General features: G+C 38.5%; 1 protein-coding gene across 17 annotated transcripts in view; it reads left to right on the top strand.

Annotated features, from left to right (window-relative positions):
• The window catches only part of ERC1 (ELKS/RAB6-interacting/CAST family member 1), a 539,792-nt gene that overhangs the window by 474,494 nt on the left and 42,891 nt on the right, over positions 1-22,407 (top strand). For 10 of the 17 annotated variants that reach the window (XR_005379702.1, XM_038576363.1, XM_038576361.1 and 7 more), the window contains one exon: positions 19,874-20,062. The exons of 1 other annotated variant lie outside the window; for it this stretch is intronic. Coding sequence is in view for 10 of the 16 variants with exons in the window: in XM_038576363.1 (XP_038432291.1) it covers positions 19,874-20,062 (189 nt within the window). In the remaining 6 variants the exon portion in view is untranslated. Of the gene's footprint in view, positions 1-19,873; positions 20,063-21,066; positions 21,266-22,407 lie in introns of those variants that run through there. 6 more of the 17 variants (XM_038576370.1, XM_038576366.1, XM_038576367.1 and 3 more) reach the window with 3 other exon arrangements.

The raw sequence follows: 22,407 nt of genomic DNA, 5'->3' as shown, positions 1-22,407 counted from the left end.
TTGTCTTTAGACCCAATTTGAATGTTGCTTAGTAGCTATATACTCTCCCACAAATCACTTAACCTCTTTTCTCAGCATCAGGTTCCTCATTTGTTAAACGGCAATAATAAAACCTGCAACAAAGGCTATTGTGCAGATTAAATATGTAAGATATTTAGTGCACTTAGCCCTTTGCCTGGCACACAGGAAGTGCTCAATAAATGATAGTGGCAATGACAGTTTTAGTGGTTGTGATACAACCCCAGAATATTTATGAGATCATTGATGCTATGGTTTATTTTACAGATTTCTCCTCTCTCCTAACATTAATTGCACAAGGAACCCACAATCCTAGTAATTAATTTTTCCCGCAGCAATAGAAATTAATCTTCTTTCCTGAATCTCTAATTGAATTGTTCAAGTTTACCAGTATTCCTGAGCAACTATATCGGTACCTCTCCAAGGCCTCAAGTCATGGGAAATTAGCCACACACATTAAATCAGACCTAATTACCTTTCAGAAGCACCCCATGATGGCAGGTGATTTCTTCTTCTGGAATTTTCTGACCTGAGAATGATTTTCAGGCAATAGTAAGAAGTAGAAGCTACCACCTTGCACTGTGCTTCTAAAGTAATTCTGGACAGGCATAATGATTACATGGGCTTATTAACAGACATAGAGACCTCTTAGACTACATGAGAAAGTTGTAAGTATTTTGCGAGAGAGACTTTTCTCTTATGTTTTCTGAATACATGGTTATAGTGTTCCACAGGTATACATCCTACATTTTTGTAGTTTTTGCTAAATAATTTAAGGTGACATTATCTTGTGACTCATATGATTTATTTCTCTGATTCAAAATTACAGTGTTTTAAATGTCTGTGGAATATATGCTCTCAGATCCATTGGTTCTTAATGATTATGACCATTTGACTAATGAGGAAAAGCTATCTTTTTCCTCTTTGGGATATAATTTGTGATTGAGACATTCATTTATCCTGGGCAATAAAAATATCCTTGCAGTTTAGGCTCAGTTAAGCATCCAGCTCTTAATTTCTGCTCAAGTTATGATCCTCAGGGTCCTGGGTTCAAGCCTCATGTAGGGCACTCCATTCAGCAGGAAGTCTGCTCCAGGGTCCTCCCTCTTCCTCTGCCCCACCCCCTGCTAGTGCACACACACTGTCTCTCTCAAATAAATAAATCTTTAAAATATCCTTGCACTTTGTGTAAAATAAAATTCTTCACATCTTACATAATTTTCACGTCATCTGAAAACATGAGGACCCTGCAGTGTTCAATATATATTTATTGAATGAAAAAGCTGGTGAGTTTTTACCCTAAAGGAAAGTTACATGGTTTTTTTTTTTTTTTTTCTTTTTTAAGGTAGGGTATACACCTTGCACAGTGGTACGCGTCAGGCTTGAACTCACAACCCCAAAATCAAGAGTTGCATGCTCTACTGACTGAGCCAGCCAGGCATCCCAGAAAGTTGCTTATATTTTATTTAAGGTTTTATGTATTTTAAGTAGATATTTTTAATGTTTTAATTTCATCTTAATAAGTTATTTATCCTATAATCTGACACCATTCATGTGTATCAGTTTCTCAGCTTGATTTTAGCTCCAGTCAATATCTAGGTACCTTCTAGAATAACATCATTAAGTTCACCACCCACACCTACCAGCGAACATATGATAGGACCCCTTTTTAATCATTTTGGAAGACCGGCCTAGCAGTTGCCTATTATATCACGTTTTTATTTTATAGAGTTATGTTTTGGAAAATATGATTTGTTGTTGTTTTTTTAAGATTTTATTTATTTATTCATGAGAGACACAGAGAGAGGCAGAGACACAGGCAGAGAGGGAGGAGAAGCAGGCTTCAGGCAGGAGCCCGATGTGTGACTCGATCCTGCAACTCCAGGATCAGCTCAACCTGCTGAGCCACCCAGGCATCCCTGGAGGATATGATTTGAATCACATTTTATCTGAACTATTAGACAACCTTGTTACAATAGGGTTCTAAAGTATTCCTTTCATTAACTTGTCCTCAGCTTCTCACTAATTTGTTATTTTCTATACATTCTCCCTGTCTTTAATATTACTATCTGTTTTGGGTTAAAGGAATATTTTCTTGGATACAAAAATGCATCATCAACCAAAACAAAAGAGTTATTCTCCATTGATGTGTCTTCTTCTTCCTGATGTGAGGATGATGAGGCTAAAGTTTCCAGCCGGATCTGGCAGTCAGCATTTCTGGGATAAATTAAATGAGCACACTTGATTGAGGTGTAGCTGGACTGTATCACTGTCTTCCTATTATCCTGGGAGATCAAAGCAGAGCACAAAATGGGGGTTAGTCTTTAAAATATTCAAAACAGATGGCTGGTTCTTTTTGGTGAAAATTCAGATTTTAAGGCAAACCACTTGTTAGCAAGACTTCATTTCTTTTCATTGAAAGAATAGTCAACATTGAACATATACTACTCTTTCTTCCTCAGTTTTAAGAGTAGAATCACAGACTTTTTGCATGAGAAGGGATTTGGCAAAACTAGAAAGCACTTGGACTGTCTGGGTCCCTTTTCATGTCAATATAAAATAATTCAAATTTTGCTTTTGGCATTTTGGGTATTAAATGAAAATACCTTAAATGTTTAGATTTTCATAGTCATTTTGTTGGTGGGTCACTCTTTAAAATCTAGCATTCATATTGTTTTATCTTCCAGAAATTGAACCAGGATGTTGATTTCCTCACTTTGTGTTTTAACAAACTGAAAGCCCCATTCTCCACAATCCTTTATCATTGACATCTGAGTCCTAACTTCACATAGAATAATTCTGTAAGTGTAGTTTGAGATTTTTATCATTTTATTTAAAACTGACTGAAATGAGAAAACTAGCTCTAAAATATTTATTGGGAGTCTACTCCCAATCCATATACTGCTTTAGGTATATGGATTAAAATATATGTTTCAAGACTAGACAACCAAATACTAAACTACATTTTCTCAGAAAAGAATTATACAAGGTACAATAGGAAAGCCCGCCCAGGCCTCCACAAGAGACTCAAATTTTCACAGAGAAGGTGACACTTGAGCTGCCTCTTAAAGGAGCAGTTGGCATTTCCCCAGCAGATATGATTTTAGACAATGTCATAGAAGCATAAACAGCATAACAAATTCAGTATGCTCTTAGTTTACGATGGATAGTGCTCAAGGTGTATATTATTTCTACATAACATATTAACCCGAACTTGGCAGCATAAAGAAAACAGTAAGCCTTTATTGTCTCAGTGGTTTCTGTGGGTCAGGAATTCCGGAACCTCTGAACAGCATAGTCCTTACTTAGAATGTCTCGTGGGGTTACAGTCAAGATGTCAGTTGGGACTGCAGTTATCCAAAAACTTGACTGGGATAGGAATGGAGCATCCAGTTTTAAAGATTTTTTTTTAAGATTTACTTATTTATGATAGACATAGAGAGAGAGGCAGAGACACAGGAGAAGGGAGAAGCAGGCTCCATGCAGGAGCCTGACTTGGGACTTGATCCCAGGTTTCCAGGATCACACCCTGGGCTGCAGGCGGCGCTAAACCGCTGCACCACCGGGGCTGCCCTGGAGCATCCAGTTTTAAGATGGCTCATCCACAGTTCATGCTGGTTCTTGGCAAGATCCTTCGGTTCCTCGCCAAATGGATTTCTCCCCCACAAGGTGGCTAACTTCACCCCAAATAAATGATTCAGGAGAAGAGAATAAGGATGAAGCCACAAATGGTTTCTGTGACCTAGAATCAAAAGTTACATACCATCACTCTTACCATATTCTGTTCCTTAGAAGCAGGTCACTAAGACCATCCCACATTTAATGGAGCAGAGTATTTTAGGCTCTCCTTTTTGAAAAGAGGTGTGTCCTAGAATTCATGGGCTTATATTAAAATACCCCACGTGTCAGGATAGGGGGATGACAAGCCATGAGGCTGATGCAGTCAGCAGGTAGATCATGAAGACCTTAGTGTGCCTTTGCAGTCTGTACAGGATGGACATAAAAGGAATACTGGAAACAAGAAGGCCAATTAAGATTCATTTCTTATTTTGTCCTAGAGAGTAATGCTGAAAGCCAGAATGGATGCAGTGGTGGAAGAGTTAGTGAAGCAGAAATATATTCAGTATCAAGAAACATTAATTCTTCTAAGAAATGTCCCAGATTGTTTCTAATCTTCTTTGGTTCAGAAAATAGAGAACGGGGGATCCCTAGGTGGCTCAGCAGTTTGGCGTCTGCCTTCGGCCCAGGGCGTGATCCTGGAGTCCCAGGATCGAGTCCCACACTGGGCTCCCTGCATGGAGCCTGCTTCTCTCTCTGCCTGTGTCTCTGCCTCTCTCTTTCTGTGTCTCTCATGAATAAATAAAATCTTTAAAAAAAAAAAAAAGAAAAGAAAATAGAGAACACAGTCTGAAAGCCCGGTTACCATTCAGAAAGTTACCTTGTCCACAGGGACTATTCAGATAAAAAGCAGTTAATAAAGCCTGCATGTTCTATAATTGTTCAAGGTGAGAAGCATCAAGCTGTGATGTATGGCCACTAACTGAGCAACATAGCTCCTACCCATATTTACAGGTCATGTTACCTCTTCAGGTCTTGAAATTTTCATTTAGAAAGTAGAGTGAGGAGAAGGGGAGTAGATGACCTACATGATCTCTAAAATCCCTCCCATCTGTTATGTTCTGTCCTGAAAATTAGTACAGGATGCTGTTTTGATCCCATTAATGTTTAATTTTTGTTTAACCTTGAGAATGTTTGACTCGAAAGAAATATTTGATGTATTCACAAACATTTAAATCAAGATAGACCCACTGTCAGGGAATTTTCACTGAATATTTGCTGGAGCTTAAACCAAGTTAATTCCATTTAATTTTATGAATTTTCCATATGTGTAATTGAAAACATCCAATTTTTTCAATATTCTTATTCTACTGAACCATTTTAGTATCGGTTCTTTTCCATATATAATGTATAATGATTTTATTTATCATTCAGAGTTTTGCCCATATCAGATTTTACTAATTATAACTTTCTGCAACTGAATTTTCTTTCTATGCTTATTGCCAAATTCATTTTTCTATTTCACCATTGTTTTGTTTTGTTTCGATATTACTCCTTTTTTTTTTTTTTTTTAATTTATGATAGTCACACAGAGAGAGAGAGAGGCAGAGAGACACAGGCAGAGGAAGAAGCAGGCTCCATGCGCCGGGAGCCCGACGTGGAATTCGATCCCGGGTCTCCAGGATCGCGCCCCAGGCCAAAGGCAGGCGCCAAACCGCTGCGCCACCCAGGGATCCCTCGATATTACTCTTGATGCAAATAATATTCATTGTGAATTGATTTTTCTTTCATTTCATTTTTTTTTAATCATGAAAAATGTATTCTCTTTAATCTTCATCCTCTATTTTCTCCATCCTACTACCTACCTCCCCTCTGGTAACCATCAGCATGTTCTTTATAGTTAATAGTGTGGTTTTTGGTTTACCTTTCCTTTATTTTACTCATTTGTTTTCTTTCTTAAATTCCATATATGAGTGAAATCATATGATGTTTGCCTTTCTCTGACTTATTTCACTTAGCATAATACTCTGGCTCCATCCATGTCATTGCAAATGGCAAGATTTCACTCTTTTTTATGGATGAATAATATTCCATTGTATATGTAGACTGCATCCTCTTTATCCATTCATCTATCGATGGACACTTGAGCTGCCTCCATAGTTTGGCTATTATAGATCATGCTGCAATAAACATAGGGGTGCCTGTATCACTTTGAATTAGTGTTTTTGTATTCTTAATAAGTAGCCAGTAATGCAATTACTAGATCATAGGGTAGTTCTATTTTTAATTTTTTTGAGGAACCGCCATCTGTTTTCACAGTGACTGTACCAGTTTGCATTCCCACCAACAGTGCATAAGGTTCCTTTTTCTCCACATCCTCGCCAAAACTTTTGTGTCTTGTGTTTTTTATTTTAGCCATTCTGACAGGAGTAAGGTAATAATCTCATTGTAGTTATGAATTGAACTTTTTAATGGTAATTATTACTTATTTCTTAACTAGTCTTTGAGAAAATTATAAGAATTTCTTAATATTACACTTAACCCTATCATCTGCAATTGATCCATTGTGGGGATTGGCAGATTTTTTTATAAAGATTCATACAGTCAATAGTTTATATTTTATGAACTCTGCACTCTGTTATCACTATTCAGCTCTGCTGCTGCAGTGTGAAAGCAATGTGTAAATAAATGAGCATGACTCTGATCTAATACAACTTTATTTATGGGTGCTGAAATTTGATTTTTATATAATTTCTACATGTTATCAAATATTCTTTTCTCTCTTTTCAACCCTTTGAAAACATAAAAACCATTCTTAGATGATGGATTATAGAAAACAGGCAGTGCTGTTAAATTTGGTTCATGGACTGTAATTTACCAACCTCTGGCCTATTGCTCAACATTTCCCATGTTGTTATCTCACTGTCCACAGTAGTTGGCGGAGCTAAATACAGATGATAGGGTTAAAATGTCCTCAGGGTCAGAATGTCAGCTAAAGGAGCACTCAGGTGGTTCAGTCAGTTGGGTACCTTCCTTTGGCTCAGGTCATGGTCCCAGAACCCCAAGATGGAGCCCCATGTCAGGCTCCTTGCGCAGCAGGAGGTCTGCTGCTCCTTCTCCCTCTGCCCCTTCCCCTTCATCTTCTCTCACTCACTTGCTCTCTCAAATAAATAAATAAAATCTTTTTTTTTTTTTTTTTAAGAATGTCAGGGACGTCTGGGTGGCTCAGTGGTGGGCGTCTGCCTTCAGCTCGGGGTGTGATCCTGGGATGCCTGGATCGAGTCCCACATCAGGCTCCCTGCATAGAGCCTGCTTCTCCCTCTGCCTTTGTCTCTGCCACTCTCTCTCTGTCTCTCATGAATAAATAAATAAAATCTTTTTAAAAAATTGTCAGCTAAAGCTATGAAGAATTACTTATATTTTACATGGACTTGAATGCATTTTATAGATGATGAAATAGATTCTTGAAAATAATAGTTAATAATTTTTGAAGGAGTTTTCTATATAGTAGACACAGGACTATTACAACCCCGTAAAATACACTGTCCCCAAAGTAACTGTCCTAGGTCTCATAGTGAGAATGTTGCAGAGCCTGGAATTAAACCAATTTCCAGAGCCAATGTTCTTAACTACTCCACAGTATTGCTGTAGAGTTTTTCACTTCCTCACAGAGCTACCAATACAGTGCAAATGTTCTATAGCAGATAACATCAGTGATATAAATCGGACTCTGGTAAGGGCAGCCTCTGGGTGAAAAAGCCTTTCTTCACCGGTCTTTGAAACTAGATGCCCAGTAATTAACATGATTACCAGCCAAGGCCCTGCCTGCTTATGGCTACCATGTTTGAATGAGTTATGTTTATGGCCACAGCTAGCCACATTGCCTTCCTTGGCACTAAAGAATGGAGGCTACTGTGTCTGCTTGGAGTGTGGTGCTGTAAGGTGTGAGATGCCACAGCAGCTTTTGCCAAATATTCAAGTCAGTAAGATTCTAAGTAAGATCATAAGATACAGAGGACCATCTACATTACTTTAATTCCATAGTTAACTAGCAAAAAATTTCATGAGTGAAGTAACTAACAGGAAAGCAGATAAGGCAAGCAGCCAGGCAAACAAATGTGGTTTCCTGGAAGGTACAAGTTGTAATTGCTCCAAGAGACACTGGGATGCAGGATTTCCAGCTCAGAGGAGCCTGATGCCTTCCAATGAAACCATACAGTATGGGGGCGGGGAGGGGGTTGTTAAGTAATACATGAACCTGATGTTTTATTCTTCTGCACAGAAAAATATGATCGTTTAGATGGACATGTTAATGAAACCAGGGAAATCTGAAAACCGTCGGGTACATAAAACATACACCACTGAACTCACAAGATAGTCTGAGACACAAATGTCAGGCTTAGAATGGCTTTGCAGTATTCTTTGAAATGATACATCTGGGAATAATGTGAATATTGTTATAAGATAGACAAATACAGAAGTACACCAAACCAAATGAGACCTTACTGCTTAGATGAAGATGGCAAAGACTTTGCTTCCTGTGGATGATCTAAGGCTTTCTATTTCTTATCAGCATTAACAGCTCAATATATAAGGTTTCAGCTGCTGAAGCCTACAAAGCAACAGAGTATGAAGAAACCCCTCAAATTGTATTTGAGCAGATTGCTTAAAGCATGGAGAGAGCTATTCTTTCTGTTAGTTGCTGTGAGTGACACTGAAAGTATACTCTCTGGAAGGAGACCAAGAAGAGCACTAATGACATCAGCAGGTTAACATGGTGAAGCGAAGATGTATTCTCTTGTTGCTTTTCCACTTTGCTTCATCTTTAGAGTTGGAATTTCTACTTCACTTTTTCATTCTGTTTCCTATTTTCTAAACACCCATAATGTGTTAGGTATTCTGATTATATCGGAAACATGGTTTATGTCTTTTGTATTTCCTCACTAAAACTGTTAAAAATTTGAATGTGGGTCCATAGGTTTGGTAACTTTTTCATGACGACTAAAAGCTGGGGCTAGAGCCTGGTAGATAAAAGAAATGTGAAGATTCTGTACAAACATAACCTTTTCCCCCCACTATCAAGTGACTTTACAGCTATACTAGGAACCTCCCTACTCTGTTGAATATCATAACTTCACCTGCTTCAGCCTAGACGGACTCCCATTTCTGGATCCTTGGAGCTTTCTCCTTTGGTCTGCTGGCATTTTTTTACTTGCCAGGAACTCTGCCATTTTTCCCTCAGCATCTGTCAGCTCTGTCAGAGCACTTGTGTTGTTCTTTCTGACCACTCTGTTCCTTGCATTCTTTTGGGACTGCTGTACTCTGCCATAGACTTCAGAGTTGATCATTAATCAATACTTAATAAGCCCTGTCTTAGATCAGAGGGAATCAGGGCACATGGATCCTTCTTCCAAAAATTGAGTCATACATACACAAAAAGGCTTGGCCTGCCCCAGGTTCCTTAATCCTGAATTCCCCCTAGCTGTTAACTTATGTAAGTAACATCAGTCACAATTTGTAGGATTTCTGGTATTTTTATGATGAGCCTATTTTGTCATAGTAATATTTTTATCCTCAAATAATAAAGCTTTGCTTAGCATCAGCCTACTAGTAATACTGAAATGGTGATATCCATCAGAGTTTGTGTTTTGCTAAGCAATTTTAACTTTTAGAGGGAGGAGATTAATTCAGTGACTATATGGGAGGTTTTATTCTCAAAGAAAATGAGTAGAGAAAACCATCTTCCTAATTTTTGTTTTCCCCAAATTTTTTTTTTCTTCCACCCAAAGCCTGGATGACTCCAAAGGTGAAAGAGGTAATGTTTAGAAATCGTTAATCCGTGGGATTTGTTGTTCATGGTGTATAAAATTTTCAGAAAGAATTTGCTTTTTAAATATGATTTCCTACGGCAGCCCGGGTGGCTCAGCGGTTTAGCGCGGCCTTCAACCCAGGACCTGATCCTAGAGACCTGGGATCGAGTCCCATGTCAGGCTCCGTGCATGGAGCCTGCTTCTCCCTCTGCCTGTGTCTCTGCCACTCTGTGTGTGTGTGTGTGTGTGTGTCTTTCATGAATAAATAAATAAAATCTTTTAAAAAATAAATAAATGGGGATCCCTGGGTGGCGCAGCGGTTTGGCGCCTGCCTTTGGCCCAGGGCGCGATCCTGGAGACCCGGGATCGAATCCCACATCGGGCTCCCGGTGCATGGAGCCTGCTTCTCCCTCTGCCTGTGTCTCTGCGCCTCTCTCTCTCTCTGTGACTATCATAAATAAATAAAAATTTAAAAAAATAAATAAATAAAAAATAAATAAATGAATATGATTTCCTGATTGACTATGGCAGACATAAATCCAAGGATACCTCTGTCAGAGCAGCCAAGATCCCTTCCTATATTCTCAGATATATGATATTTTTTGATATGTATGTTTTGAATGGAAATAAAGATTCTTCATGCTGGTAGGTCAGGAGGAGAGAGGTAGAGAGGAAAGGAAGAGCAGCATAGTGATGCTGCTTGGGTGAAAGTAGGGGATGCATACCCTAACCTCTCCTGGAATTCACTGTGACCTCAGTAGGATCCTAGCTTTATTTCAATCTATAGTAATGAGAAAAAGAAGTTAAGGAGTCACCCTTTGTGCCTCTTGTCATGGTACTGGTTTCAGTTCTTGAAGTGCTCTTTTATAATATCCAGAAACACACCTATCCTTTCAGTTGGCAGAGTTGTGCTCAAGCTGAAAATAAATGAAATAAAATGGCTAAGGGCCATTTTGCTCAGATCTTTCCTTTGATCTTTTCCTTGTCACCCTCCTGCCACTGCAAGCACATAATTGTGCCTTCTCATACACACCAAATCATGTGTCTCTAACCTGTCAGTTTGTTTCCTGGTTATTTCTGATTTTAACTTTAAGAGATCAAATTCTTATATGTAAATAATCTTTCTCTAAATAGCACAGACACCCATTTCTGATATCTGTACATAGCTCCAGATACATTTATGTTATCCCATGCATTCCAAGTGATAGACACTCCTTCTCTCCCACTTACACCTGCCTTGGCCATGTTCTTGTTAAGCACCATTTAATGAGGAGCCATATTGACAGAGAAAATATTAAATGATCTCTTGCTATGCTAGAATGAGCCCCTCAGTGGCCACAGCCTCTCTGTGAGCATTCCACAGTGGACTTCTAAATATCTACATAGTCCTATTGCATTTGATTTGACACTAGAGTTGAAATAATAATGACTAATGGCAAACTATCTTTGTCTACCCCTTCAACTCTTTAAGATGTACGCATACACACCTTTAAACTGACCTTGAAATAAGCTAATCACAAAACAGTCCCCTCTGGACACTAGCCTCTGTTTGGGAGTGCTTATACAGATAAACTATCCAATCTCATAGTTACTAGATAATCACACTTGACTCTTTTCTGTGTTCCTATAAACTGAGAAGGAGCCAATGGATGTGCTCCCTATAATGTATTTTCACATCCTTTCTTATGTCATTCCTTGTTTGTTGACGTACTGGCAAGGTTAGAAGGTTCCACTTGGTCTTCTCTTCCACTTCCAGTGCAGTTGGTACATTTCATTAGAAAGAGAAGAAAATGAGATGTTGTGATAGGTTGTTATTGTGGTTTGCCCAGCAGGCAACAAGTATGTTACTGTTTTTCAAATCCATCTGTCTAGCAGTCATGTAATCATGCCAGGAAGTGTTGTTGTACTTGACTGTAGCAAACAGTTATAGCAGGGGTACTTTAGGCACCAGATCTCAAAGGATCAAATAAAGCATGAGTTCCAATTTCAGTACTCAGGTATGTGCACAGGCATGCAAGGAGTTGAAGCTGCCATTTTTGCCTGTGGCCAACTGCCTAGCTAGTTTTTTCCTTTTAAACATAGCATCAGCTTTCATTTGGCTCCCCTACTCAAAGAGTAGGAGCCTCTCTTCTGCCTCATTTTTCTCCCCCATTCCTAGAATTTTTTCCTCATAATTTCTCATTCCTAAGTAAATAGCCGTGGAACTTGACTATAGAATGGGGAAGTCATTTGTTTTTTTTTTTTTTTAAGATTTTATTGATTTATTCATGAGAGACACAGAGAGAGAGAGAGAGAGAGAGGCAGAGAGGCAGAGATACAGGCAGAGGGAGAAGCAGGCTCCATGCAGGGAGCCTGATGCGGGACTCATTTCCGGGACTCCAGAATCACGCCCTGGGCCAAAGGCAGGCGCTAAACCACTGAGCCACCCAGGGATCCCCTGTGGTAAGATTTCTGATTAACATTTATTCATCTCAGTGACCCCAGTGGTCCTTGGATCTGAACTCCTAGTGATAGCTGAGTATTTACTATTCCTCTCCTTTACCCAGTGTTAAAGAAAAAAAAAATATCCATTCTCATTTAAAAACAGTAAGACAGACTTTATTCAGGACCATTGTGATAGGTATAGGGACCACTGCAATGGAGTTTTTCAGTGGAGAGAAAGATTGTGCTTAATAATCTTTGAAGTGAATACAACAAAAATAATGGAAATGGTTAGGTAGGGAGCAGGGTGGGGATCAGTGGATGGTCGCTTACTGAGAGGACACATCAGGGCGAAGTGCATTCTGGCTAAACTGACCCTATAGGATCCATGCTAAAGGCAGGCCGGATATCAACCTGGGGAATGGTGCAGGATGAGGAACCTGATCTGACATTTATGGCGATCAAATGGCAAGAATGGGAGATTCTTAATAAACCAATTTAGCAGAATTCTTGCTAGGGCTGGGCAATGTAGAGATGAACACAGAAGCCACAAATTTAAGGTGCAGTTGAGAAGAGAGTTCAGGGAAGCATAACTAAAGTTAGGTTAAAGAGAGAATTTTTGTCACCAGTATATAGATATAGTCCTGAGAATGTTAATTGAGCTGGTCTAAATTTTTCATTAACTGTCGTAATAATAGCAGGTCTTCTGTAAGGGAGGCTGAAGAAAGGATTCTGCTTTGCTACAGAATTCATATTTGAGTTACTTAATAAATATTTCTAACACAAGGAATATTCTATATTGTTTTCCTTTTGTCATGATCTTTATTTTTGGCTTGGAAGATAAATGTAAGATGGTCACATTCTATAAAATAGTAGATAAATGTGAAAAATAGTTATGAAGTGAGGGTCAGGATTTGGAGCCTTTAAGTTACTTGCCTTTAATTTTGGGTTATGTGTAAATTTTTCCTGAAATTTTGGAGGTTTATTGACTATAAGAAAAGCAGCTGTGCTACTATAGAATTGATTTTCAATGACTAGTCCTCTAAAACTAAGTCAAAAGCTATTAAAATTCCTCAAATTCTCAATTTTAACAATAAGGTTTGGTTTTTGGTGGGGGCCATATAGGTCTATCTCATAAAGTGATATGAAGTTTTGACTTTTTATGGGTTATTTTGAGAGTGCAGACCTGGTAGGCATATCTTTGTTCAGTGTACCTCTTGCAGGAGAAGTATCAAATGAGGCCATTCTCAAATGTATGTATTTTTTTTCTATTTGGTAGGATTAAAAATGGGTAAGGACTGTAACACCAAAAATATTTAGAGAATCCATTAATGTCCTTCCATTTGGACTTCAAATAGGAAAGTTAATTAAGAAGTTGGAACTCAGGGGTGCCTGTGTGGTTCAGTCAATTAAGCATCCAACTCTTGATTTTGGCTGAGGTCATGATATCAGGGTCATGAGATCAAGCCCCATGGTGGACTCCATGCTGGGTGTGGGGCCTGCTTAAGATTCTTATTCTGCCTCCCAAAAGAAAAAAAAAAAAAAAAAAAAAGAGGTTAGATCTCAGGGACTATTAAAATTTTTTAAAAACTTGAATTTTATAACTTTTTACATGAAGACTAAGTTAAGCTAAGCTTTAAATCAAGGCAAATAGAGGGTGTCTGCGTGGCTCAGTGAGGTAAGCATCTACCTTCAGCTCAAGTCATGATCCCAGGGGTCGTGGGATTGAGCCTGCATCGGGCTCCCTGCTCAGGGAGGAGTCTGCTTCTCCCTCTCCCTCTGCTGCTCACCACCTGCTCATTCTCTCCCCCCGCCCCTTTCTTCCCCTCTCTCTGTCTCAAATAAATAAAATCTCAGGGCACTTGGGTTGCTCAATGGTTGAACGTCAGCCTTTGGCTCAAGTCGTGATCCTGAGTTCCTAGGACTGAGTTCGGCATCAGGCTCCCCATAGGGAGCCTGCTTCTCCCTCTGCCTATGTCTCTGCCTCTCTCACTGCGTCTCTCATGAATAAATAAAATCTTGATGCAGGGATCCCTGGGTGGCGCAGCGGTTTGGCGCCTGCCTTTGGCCCAGGGCGCGATCCTGGAGACCCCAGATCGAATCCCACATCGGGCTCCCGGTGCATGGAGCCTGCTTCTCCCTCTGCCTGTGTCTCTGCCTCTCTCTCTCTCTCTCTCTCTCTCTCTGTCTCTGTGACTATCATAAATAAATAAAAATTAAAAAAAATTAAAAAAAAAATCTTGATGCAATAAATAAAATCTTTAAGAAATCAATCGAGGAAAAAAAAAAAATAAATAAAAAAAAAAAAAAAAAAAAAAAAAAAAAAAAAAAAAAAGAAATCAATCGAGGCCAAGTTTATTTAGCAATTTAAGTGTTTTCCTGAAGTAAACTTCAAAAGTAAACTTAAAAATAAATCATGAATTTAATGCATTTCAATTTTTATATACAATCAACCATTTGTTCCATTATTTCATGATTTTTTTTAATGTATACTAGAACCACACCTATTTTAAATTCGCTAAAACCAAATATGAAATGCACGGCACAAAGGCATTTACTAAAAGTTAAGTGAATTATATAACTTTAGGTTCACTATATGTCATTTGATATGCAGCATATCTAATCAATGTAGCAAAAATATTTATGAGGATTACTATATTTTTTTAAGAACTCTATCCTTTCACCGAATAGCTGCACTTAAGTGAAAACGTAATACAAAGCTCCAAACCTTTGTGAAGAGACTTACACTATCCTTCATCTTTCTGAAGCTGAAGTCCTTTTTTGACCAAGAAGATAAGCTTAGTTATTGAGGGGAAAAAGGCTTTGAGACTAGATTGATGAATTTTATTTTCTTGTTTCATTTTTTACTTTTCAGAATTAGCTCTCTGCTGGGCCTCTGGACAAGAATTCAATTAAGAGAGTAATGTCTCTGGGAAGTTAATATGTTACTTGTTCTGGGACTTCTTGATGTACCTACTTTGGGGGACAGAAGTATAATGGTAACCCAGTGAGAAATCAAAACTACCACTAGCATTTATGCTGTTAACATGTGGACGTTTGAACCTGCCTCTGAAAGCTTCAGCAGCAGAGAGAAAGAGGAACAAAAAAATTTTGTAGCCAATTAAGGGCAGTGAGTTAACTACAGAAGAATCATAGTAAATTTAAAAATAAGTTACCAGGAACACAGTAAATGATCAATAAATATTAGTTTTTTAAAAAAATGGTATCTTCCAAATTTTTTTTTAAATGGTATCTTCCAAACAACAAAATATGAGTTACCCAAGAGCAAATGCCTAAGTCCCAAATAATATTCAGTACCTATTCATTCAGTCTTTATCGTGAAGATACCCCATTCCTTTCAAAATGAATTCCTAGAATGTGTTACAACAGATTAACCTATACTTAGAGTACATGTCTGACACAGAAAACAGAGTGGGAAGAGAAAAGCAGGCTATATACTGGACTAATTAGGAGTCTCACTCCGCACATTCCCTCTTGGTATGAAGAGCCAAATGGTCTAAGAAAGTATGTTTAGATATCAGAGGTAAATGGGTTGCAGAAATGGAGTACTCTGGAATTTTCAGTTACAATCTACATCGAACAATACAGGAGCAACTCATCTGTCTTCTCAGAAACCTTTACCCATCTAATCTCACTTAAGTGGAAAGGAGGTTAAAAAAAACACTGCAGAAGATCACTGTCCTCTGTCAGCATATGTCATCAAATGCTGGCCTGTGAAGTCAGTTTGAGAATCTAGTACGTAAGCAAATAAATCCTTGCGAGAAGAAACAAAGCAAAGCTATCTGTATGTCAACCAAAAAGTCTCTCATTCCTTTTTACAATTTAAATTCTTTTCCTTAACAATTTGGTAAATATAGGATTGGGGGAATATTGCCATTTGGCATTATATTTTATATAAGCAGAAGTTGTCTCGACAAGTTCACTTTTTAATTTCTTTTTTCCAAAAAAGGTGTATAACTATTGTTCTGCATAACTATAGAATTAATGTGGCCTGACCACATTTCTGATAGTTTTTGGTAAGACTTCTTGGCAGTATATTGAGGTTACATGTGGACAGAAGACATAATTAATGGATGCTATAAGGCACCCTCATTCTACTTGGCAAGTGTCCCTCTTCCCTCTTGAGATTAGACAGTGGCAGTTCCACCTTGTGGGAAATGTGATTTCTTTTCTAAGTGGCCTGCCCAAGTCAGATAGAAGGGAAAAGGAAGAGATAAGGGCATTTCCTACATGATTGACATGGTTAAAATGTGTCCCAGAGAGGTCAAAGTGATTTTTTCTTTTTTCCTTTTTTTTTTTTTCTTTTTTTTTTCTAGTGGTAGATTTGGGAATATGCTATTTGGGCTGTTTCCTATGCTTTCACATAGTAAACTCTATGGAGTTTTTTTCTTTTTGTTTTTTTGTTTTTTTTTTTAAGTGATTTCCTTTAACATAGAAAGAAAGGACAGACATCTGGGCTATTACAACGGAATGAATTTTTATCAATGGAAAATATGTCAAATTCCATCATTTTTTGACTTTTTAATTTTGACTTTGAAAAATTCTAGAGTGCAAAAGACTCTCATGGTTTTGTTTTTGTTTTTGTTTTGACTCTCATGTTTTTTAATCAGTTAGCACTTCAGCATGAAATGCATTTAAATCAACTTGAAATTTATCTTTAAGAGCAAGGACCTAAAATGAAAAAAAAATTTTTTTTAAGATTTTATTTATTCATGATAGACATAGAGGGAGAGAGAGAGAGAGGCAGAGACACAGGCAGAGGGAGAAGCAGACTCCATGCCCGGAGCCCGATGCGGGACTTGATCTCGGGACTCCAGGATCACGCCCTGGGCCAAAGGCAGGCACTAAACCTCTGAGCCACCCAGGAATCCCTAAAACGAAAAATTTTTTCATCTCAAGTCATATAGTGGTGAGGTAGTGTCTTTCTAAATTCCATTTACTTATAAGAAATTTGACTTCTCCAATACTACCATTTATCACATTGTCCCCTTTCTCTGTGGTCATTTCTATGCCAGTTTTCGCATTCAAACATTAATTATCTGAGATACCAGCTTATTCAGCCTTGTAGCCCAGATGTGATAACAACTATAGACACACACACAGAATAGGAATAAGTGGAAATCCCAAAAGAGAACTCCCACCCCCAAATTTGTTATCAGTGTGTCTATGAAAGAAAAGGCCAAGTTTAAAAAAAAAAAAAAGTAAAATGAAATAGGGATGCATTGTGTGGAGGCCTTAAGGATTGGATGTGTGGTAATAGAACCATGACTAGGCAGTTTAGTTACTGAAGTGCAAAGTGTGCATGCATTTAAAGAAATACTGCTTTTAGGGCAGCCCGGGTGGCTCAGCAGTTTGGCGCTGTCTTCAGCCCAGGGCGTGATCCTGAAGACCCGGGATCAGTTCCCGAGTCGGGCTCCCTGCATGGAGCCTGCTTCTCCCTCTGCCTGTGTCTCTGCCTCTCTCTCTCTGTGCCTCTCATGAATAAATAAAATTGTTTAAAAAAAAAAAAAAGAAATACTGCTTTTAAACTGCTTTTAAAGATTATGCTTTGGAATTCCTTACAAAACTTTCTGCAGTGAGTATGCATTTGTGGTCAGAAATAAAATGCAGGGATCCCTGGGTGGCGCAGCTGTTTGGCGCCTGCCTGTGGCCCAGGGTGCGATCCTGGAGACCTGGGATCGAATCCCACATCGGGCTCCCGGTGCATGGAGCCTGCTTCTCCCTCTGCCTGTGTCTCTGCCTCTCTCTCTCTCTCTCTATGACTATCATAAATAAATAAAAATTAAAAAAAAAAGAAATAAAACGCAACTCTTTTCAAGAGATTGGTGATGTTTGTGAAAACTCATCCAACTTTCCAAATCCTCTGCTTTAATTGAAACAATCCCTTCCTTCTGTGATTGACAGTGTTAATATGTCTATCATTGGTAGGAAATGTCAGATAAAACTGGTGCCATGAGCCTGCTGACTAGGGTTCTCTTATAAAACCCAAGAGCCTTCCACACCAGCACCCAAGTGTTTAACCTTTATCTTAAAGAATTGTGTATGTGAGTTTAAAAAGTAAAATAATGCTAAGTTGATTTACTTTCTCTGGTTTGTATATCCAGGCTTCGATTTCTATCATATGTAATATTAAATAGGCCTAAACTCTGAACTCTGATCTCTTTAGTAAGCTAAAGATTATTTTAGCCATTAAGCCCTGGCTGTTCCCTCTCTTAATTATTTCATGGAAATAATACCAGAAAGAGGAAATGTGGTATATTTATAAAGCAACCATTAAAAACCATGTTTTCCAGGAATACATGATGTTGGAATAGTATTTATAATACAGCACTGAACAGATAAACAGTGTATCAAGCAAATTGTTAAAAGCTAATGTATAAAAGTTTATAAAAAGACATACAAGAAAATCACCAATGTTGCAAATGGTAGTCTTGTTGGAGCACTGATAGCCTATTTTATTACTTTATTACTATTTTACTACTTTTATACTTTTTCACCATATTTTTCAGAATAAAACATGTATTGATTTCATAATGAAAAATATAAAACTTTGTTCATTTCAAGAATTCTGAAAGACACAAAGAATCAAGAGCAGGCCTCTGAGAAGGCCAGGGAGAAATCAGTGTCACTTTTGAAAGTAATGCCAGTCCTTGTTTCTGTAAATGAAGATTATTGAGCTCCTTATTCATGAGGTGGGCCAGAGGTGTCCTGTGCATCGAAAATGCCAGCCTAGTGACATGCAGTAGGTGTAGACCTCTGCCTTGTATGCCCTGGGAACATTGTGAGAATTGCCAGCATTTTGATGGGGCTTCACAGCTCTCACAGCTGCTATATATCAAGCAGATGCTGCTCTAACATTTCAGCATTCTGAGATGTGAGATTGGGACGGATTCTTCCTAAGTACACCAGGCTTTGACCAACTACCAAGTACCTGACCAGGGTGTTGTCATGAGGGCTGTCAGATGAAATTCTGGAGCAGAAGCCATCTGTCATTTAATGTGCTTCCAAAGGGAGTCAAGGGATAGTTATTCATCCAGAGTAAAGGAAATACAAAAAAATTTTTAATTCAGGACTGTTTTTTCAAGAAAAACATCAAACCATTGTTACAACTGAGAGAATTTCAGAGTCCTTGGCTGTGAGTCAGGTGTTTGGTGTTATATAAGAATTTATTAATCACTGTTTAAAAAGAATATCGGATAGCTCTGTGAAATGAATGAGGGGAGCTTAAGCCAGGATGAGGCAGATTTAGTAATGAGTTCACTCATCACATCTCATGGCCAAGAAAAACATGCCCCTTTCTCCAGAGACAGAATTTTTCTTCCATTCCAGGAGGTGAAGGAACACATGAAATATATGTTGTCCAGATTTCAGTGAGCAGATTTCACTAGCAGTTTTTTGTAACCACTCATAAATAAATGGGAAGACAAACTGTGAGGTAACTGGAGTCTTCCTATATCAGGAATGTCATCTCTTTAAAAACAAGTTAGTCCTGTGTTTAATCCCCTGCCTAAATACGGAACTCTCAGTTTCGCATTGATAGACTAAGCCAGCACTCTCTACCTGTCTCACAGAAGTGGTTGGGTGGGACAGTGCAAATGTTCGAGTGTGTGGAACTGTATCTCTTTATTTTATTTTTTTTAATTTATTTTTTATTGGTGTTCAATTTACTAACATAGAGAATAACCCCCAGTGCCCGTCACCCATTCACTCCCACCCCCCGCCCTCCTCCCCTTCTACCACCTCTAGTTCGTTTCCCAGAGTTAGCAGTCTACGTTCTGTCTCCCTTTCTGATATTTCCCACACATTTCTTCTCCCTTCCCTTATATTCCCTTTCACTATTATTTATATTCCCCAAATGAATGAGAACATATAATGTTTGTCCTTCTCCGACTGACTTACTTCACTCAGCACTGTATCTCTTTATAATCCTGAAGATGTCAATGGTGATTAGAGGAGCTTTAGTTGTCTTTGACTTGGGAGGCATAAAGATATTTGAACTTCTTGTTTCAGAATGACCTTGACTTTCCTCAATTTTTTCACTTCAGATCATCCAGCCCCTCTTAGAACTTGACCAAAATAGAAGCAAATTAAAGTTGTATATTGGACACCTGACAGCCCTCTGCCATGACCGAGACCCCCTGATCCTCCGTGGACTTACTCCACCAGCTTCCTATAACTTGGACGATGACCAGGCAGCTTGGGAGAATGAGCTGCAGAAGATGACCCAGGAACAGGTCTGTCTCTCACTTGAACTTTTGACAAGACACTGGTAAAATTCAGCTGCTACTTAGATTGGTATAAGAGGAGCTCTCTTGGGAAGTTCAGTGTTCAGATTGAAGATTCTTAGCAATGAGCAGTTCTTCAACAGATAATAGAAATAACCTTTTGCAAGAAGTACCACTTTATTCTTCCCTCAGTGTGACTTGCTCCGTTATTAGAAAGGGCTGCTTAGAAAGGAGAGAGTTGGGGCACTTGAGTGGCTCAGTCAGTTAAGCATTTGCCTTCACCTCAGGTCATGACCTCAGGATCCTGGAATCAAGCCCCACATTGGGCTTTCTGCTCAGTGGAGAGTCTCCTTCTCTCTCTCCTGCTGCCTCCACCTACCTCTGGCCCCTGCCACTGATGCTTACACTTGTGCATGTGCGCACATGCTTTCTTTCAAATAAATCTTTATGGAAAAAAAGGAAAGATAAAAATGGAAATGAGGATAGCTATAGAGAACAGACATGGAAAGTGAACAAAAGAAAAATTGAATGAACACAGAAAAAGAGAAATAGAACCGTTTTTAAAATATAAACTCTTAGCTCCTTTTGTTCTTAGTTTACAGAGGGGTTGATGATATCCCTACCTAGGCTATGGTCATACCAACTGAGAGACTTAATTGCATTCATGTTGTAAATTTAGAAAATTCTCCAGAATTTTGAAGTTATGTGCTATTTTCCAGTTAAATCCTTGCTGTTTGTTAAACACTGTTTGTTTCCTCATAATGTGTGATGGAAAATTTTGTTACATACAGACATTTCCATGGTATAATGTTAAAGACAGCAATGTCAACCCATAGATCAAGAAATGCACACTGGAGTCTTAGAGCTGTATTTACTTCTCCATGATATGGATATTGCCTCATAGTAGACATTGTAGCTGATTTAGTTATCTACTTATTTGATGAGTAAAGATAAGGCCTACCGTTCAAATTTAGCATATTGCCATAGAAAATTTAACTTCTCTCTTTTTGAAGGAGGGAAGAATCTAAAGAAGAGAATGAAATTGGATTCCTAATAGCTCCTTTGGATATTAATAGCCATATAGTGAAAATGCAACTAAAAGCCCACTGGAAGCAGAATGCATGCCTAGTTAATTTTAAAAACTTTCACTTCAAAATTTTACAGAAGAACAGTGCTTCTTAAAGCACTGACATACTGCTATATCAAAACTGAACTGACATTAAACTATTTCTTTGTATAACAGCTTGTCTTTGAAATGAAAAAGTATTTTTGCTTAGTTCTCTTTTTCAAATATGCTGAAATGGACTTAACTCAGTTTTTCTTTTTTTTTTTTTTTTTTTAACTCAGTTTTTCTAAGGGAAAAAAAATATCTCCAGGCTGAGACCAAAACAGGAAATTTCAAACTAGGAATTTTTCTGAAAGTTTTAAGTGAATGAAACCAAGAATTCATTAATAGGCTTGTCATGATACATTATGTTACAATCAGGCTATTGTAATCATCAAAAGAGTTTTGTTCACATTTATGAACTGTGTTATAAGTTTCTTCTTCTTCTTTTTTTTTTTTTTTTTAAGATTTTATTCATTTACTTATGTGAGACACAGAGAGAGAGAGGCAGAGACACAGGCAGAGGGAGAAGCAGGCTCCTCGCAGGGAGCCTGATGTGGGACTCGATCCCAGGACTCCAGGATCACACCCTGGGCCAAAGGCAGGTGCTAAACCACTGAGCCACCCAGGGATCTCCCCTATAAGTTTTTTCTTGATTGAGAATATGCTCAGTCACTGAAGTTACTGCCTGAGGTGTGTGAAGTTGTGTCTTTAGCAGGCTTCCCTGAGAATCCTGAGAAACAGGAGATTTAGGTCATCCATAAAGGAATACAGCAACTAACACTACCTTCTATAAGCTTCTCCTTGGCTGCTAAAGATTGGCAGAGAAACCAAACAATTTTCTGCTACCTCACTGCAAGTAAGAATTTAAGGGAACAGTGCAGGTTTTTGAGAAAGATGACCCCTAATACTCAAAATGATTGGTCTGTGAAAGTATTACGATCAAGGTTTACCTTAGTTTTTTTGAAGCCCAAGAAATGTAAGACCCAAATCATTGCCAAATATGCACATCGATTTTGTGTGTGTGTGTGTGTGTGTGTGTGTGTGTGTAGTGTGTTTACATATTTGTTTTGGGGGATGAAGAGCCCTCTGCAGCTAACATTTGTGTTAGCCAACTGTGTATGTCCAGTGCCATTCACCGCTACCATCCCCACCGCCCAGTAACACCCTCATGGGACAGGACAGGAGCCTTGTCCCAAGAATAATGCCTAGCATATAGTATCTGCTCAATAAATATTTGTTGAATGAG

This window comes from Canis lupus, chromosome 27, assembly GCF_011100685.1.
Source record: "Canis lupus familiaris isolate Mischka breed German Shepherd chromosome 27, alternate assembly UU_Cfam_GSD_1.0, whole genome shotgun sequence".
Classification (NCBI taxonomy): domain Eukaryota; kingdom Metazoa; phylum Chordata; class Mammalia; order Carnivora; family Canidae; genus Canis; species Canis lupus.
The sequence above is the reverse complement of the archived record's forward strand: the minus strand, read 5'-3'. Positions and strand labels throughout refer to the sequence as shown.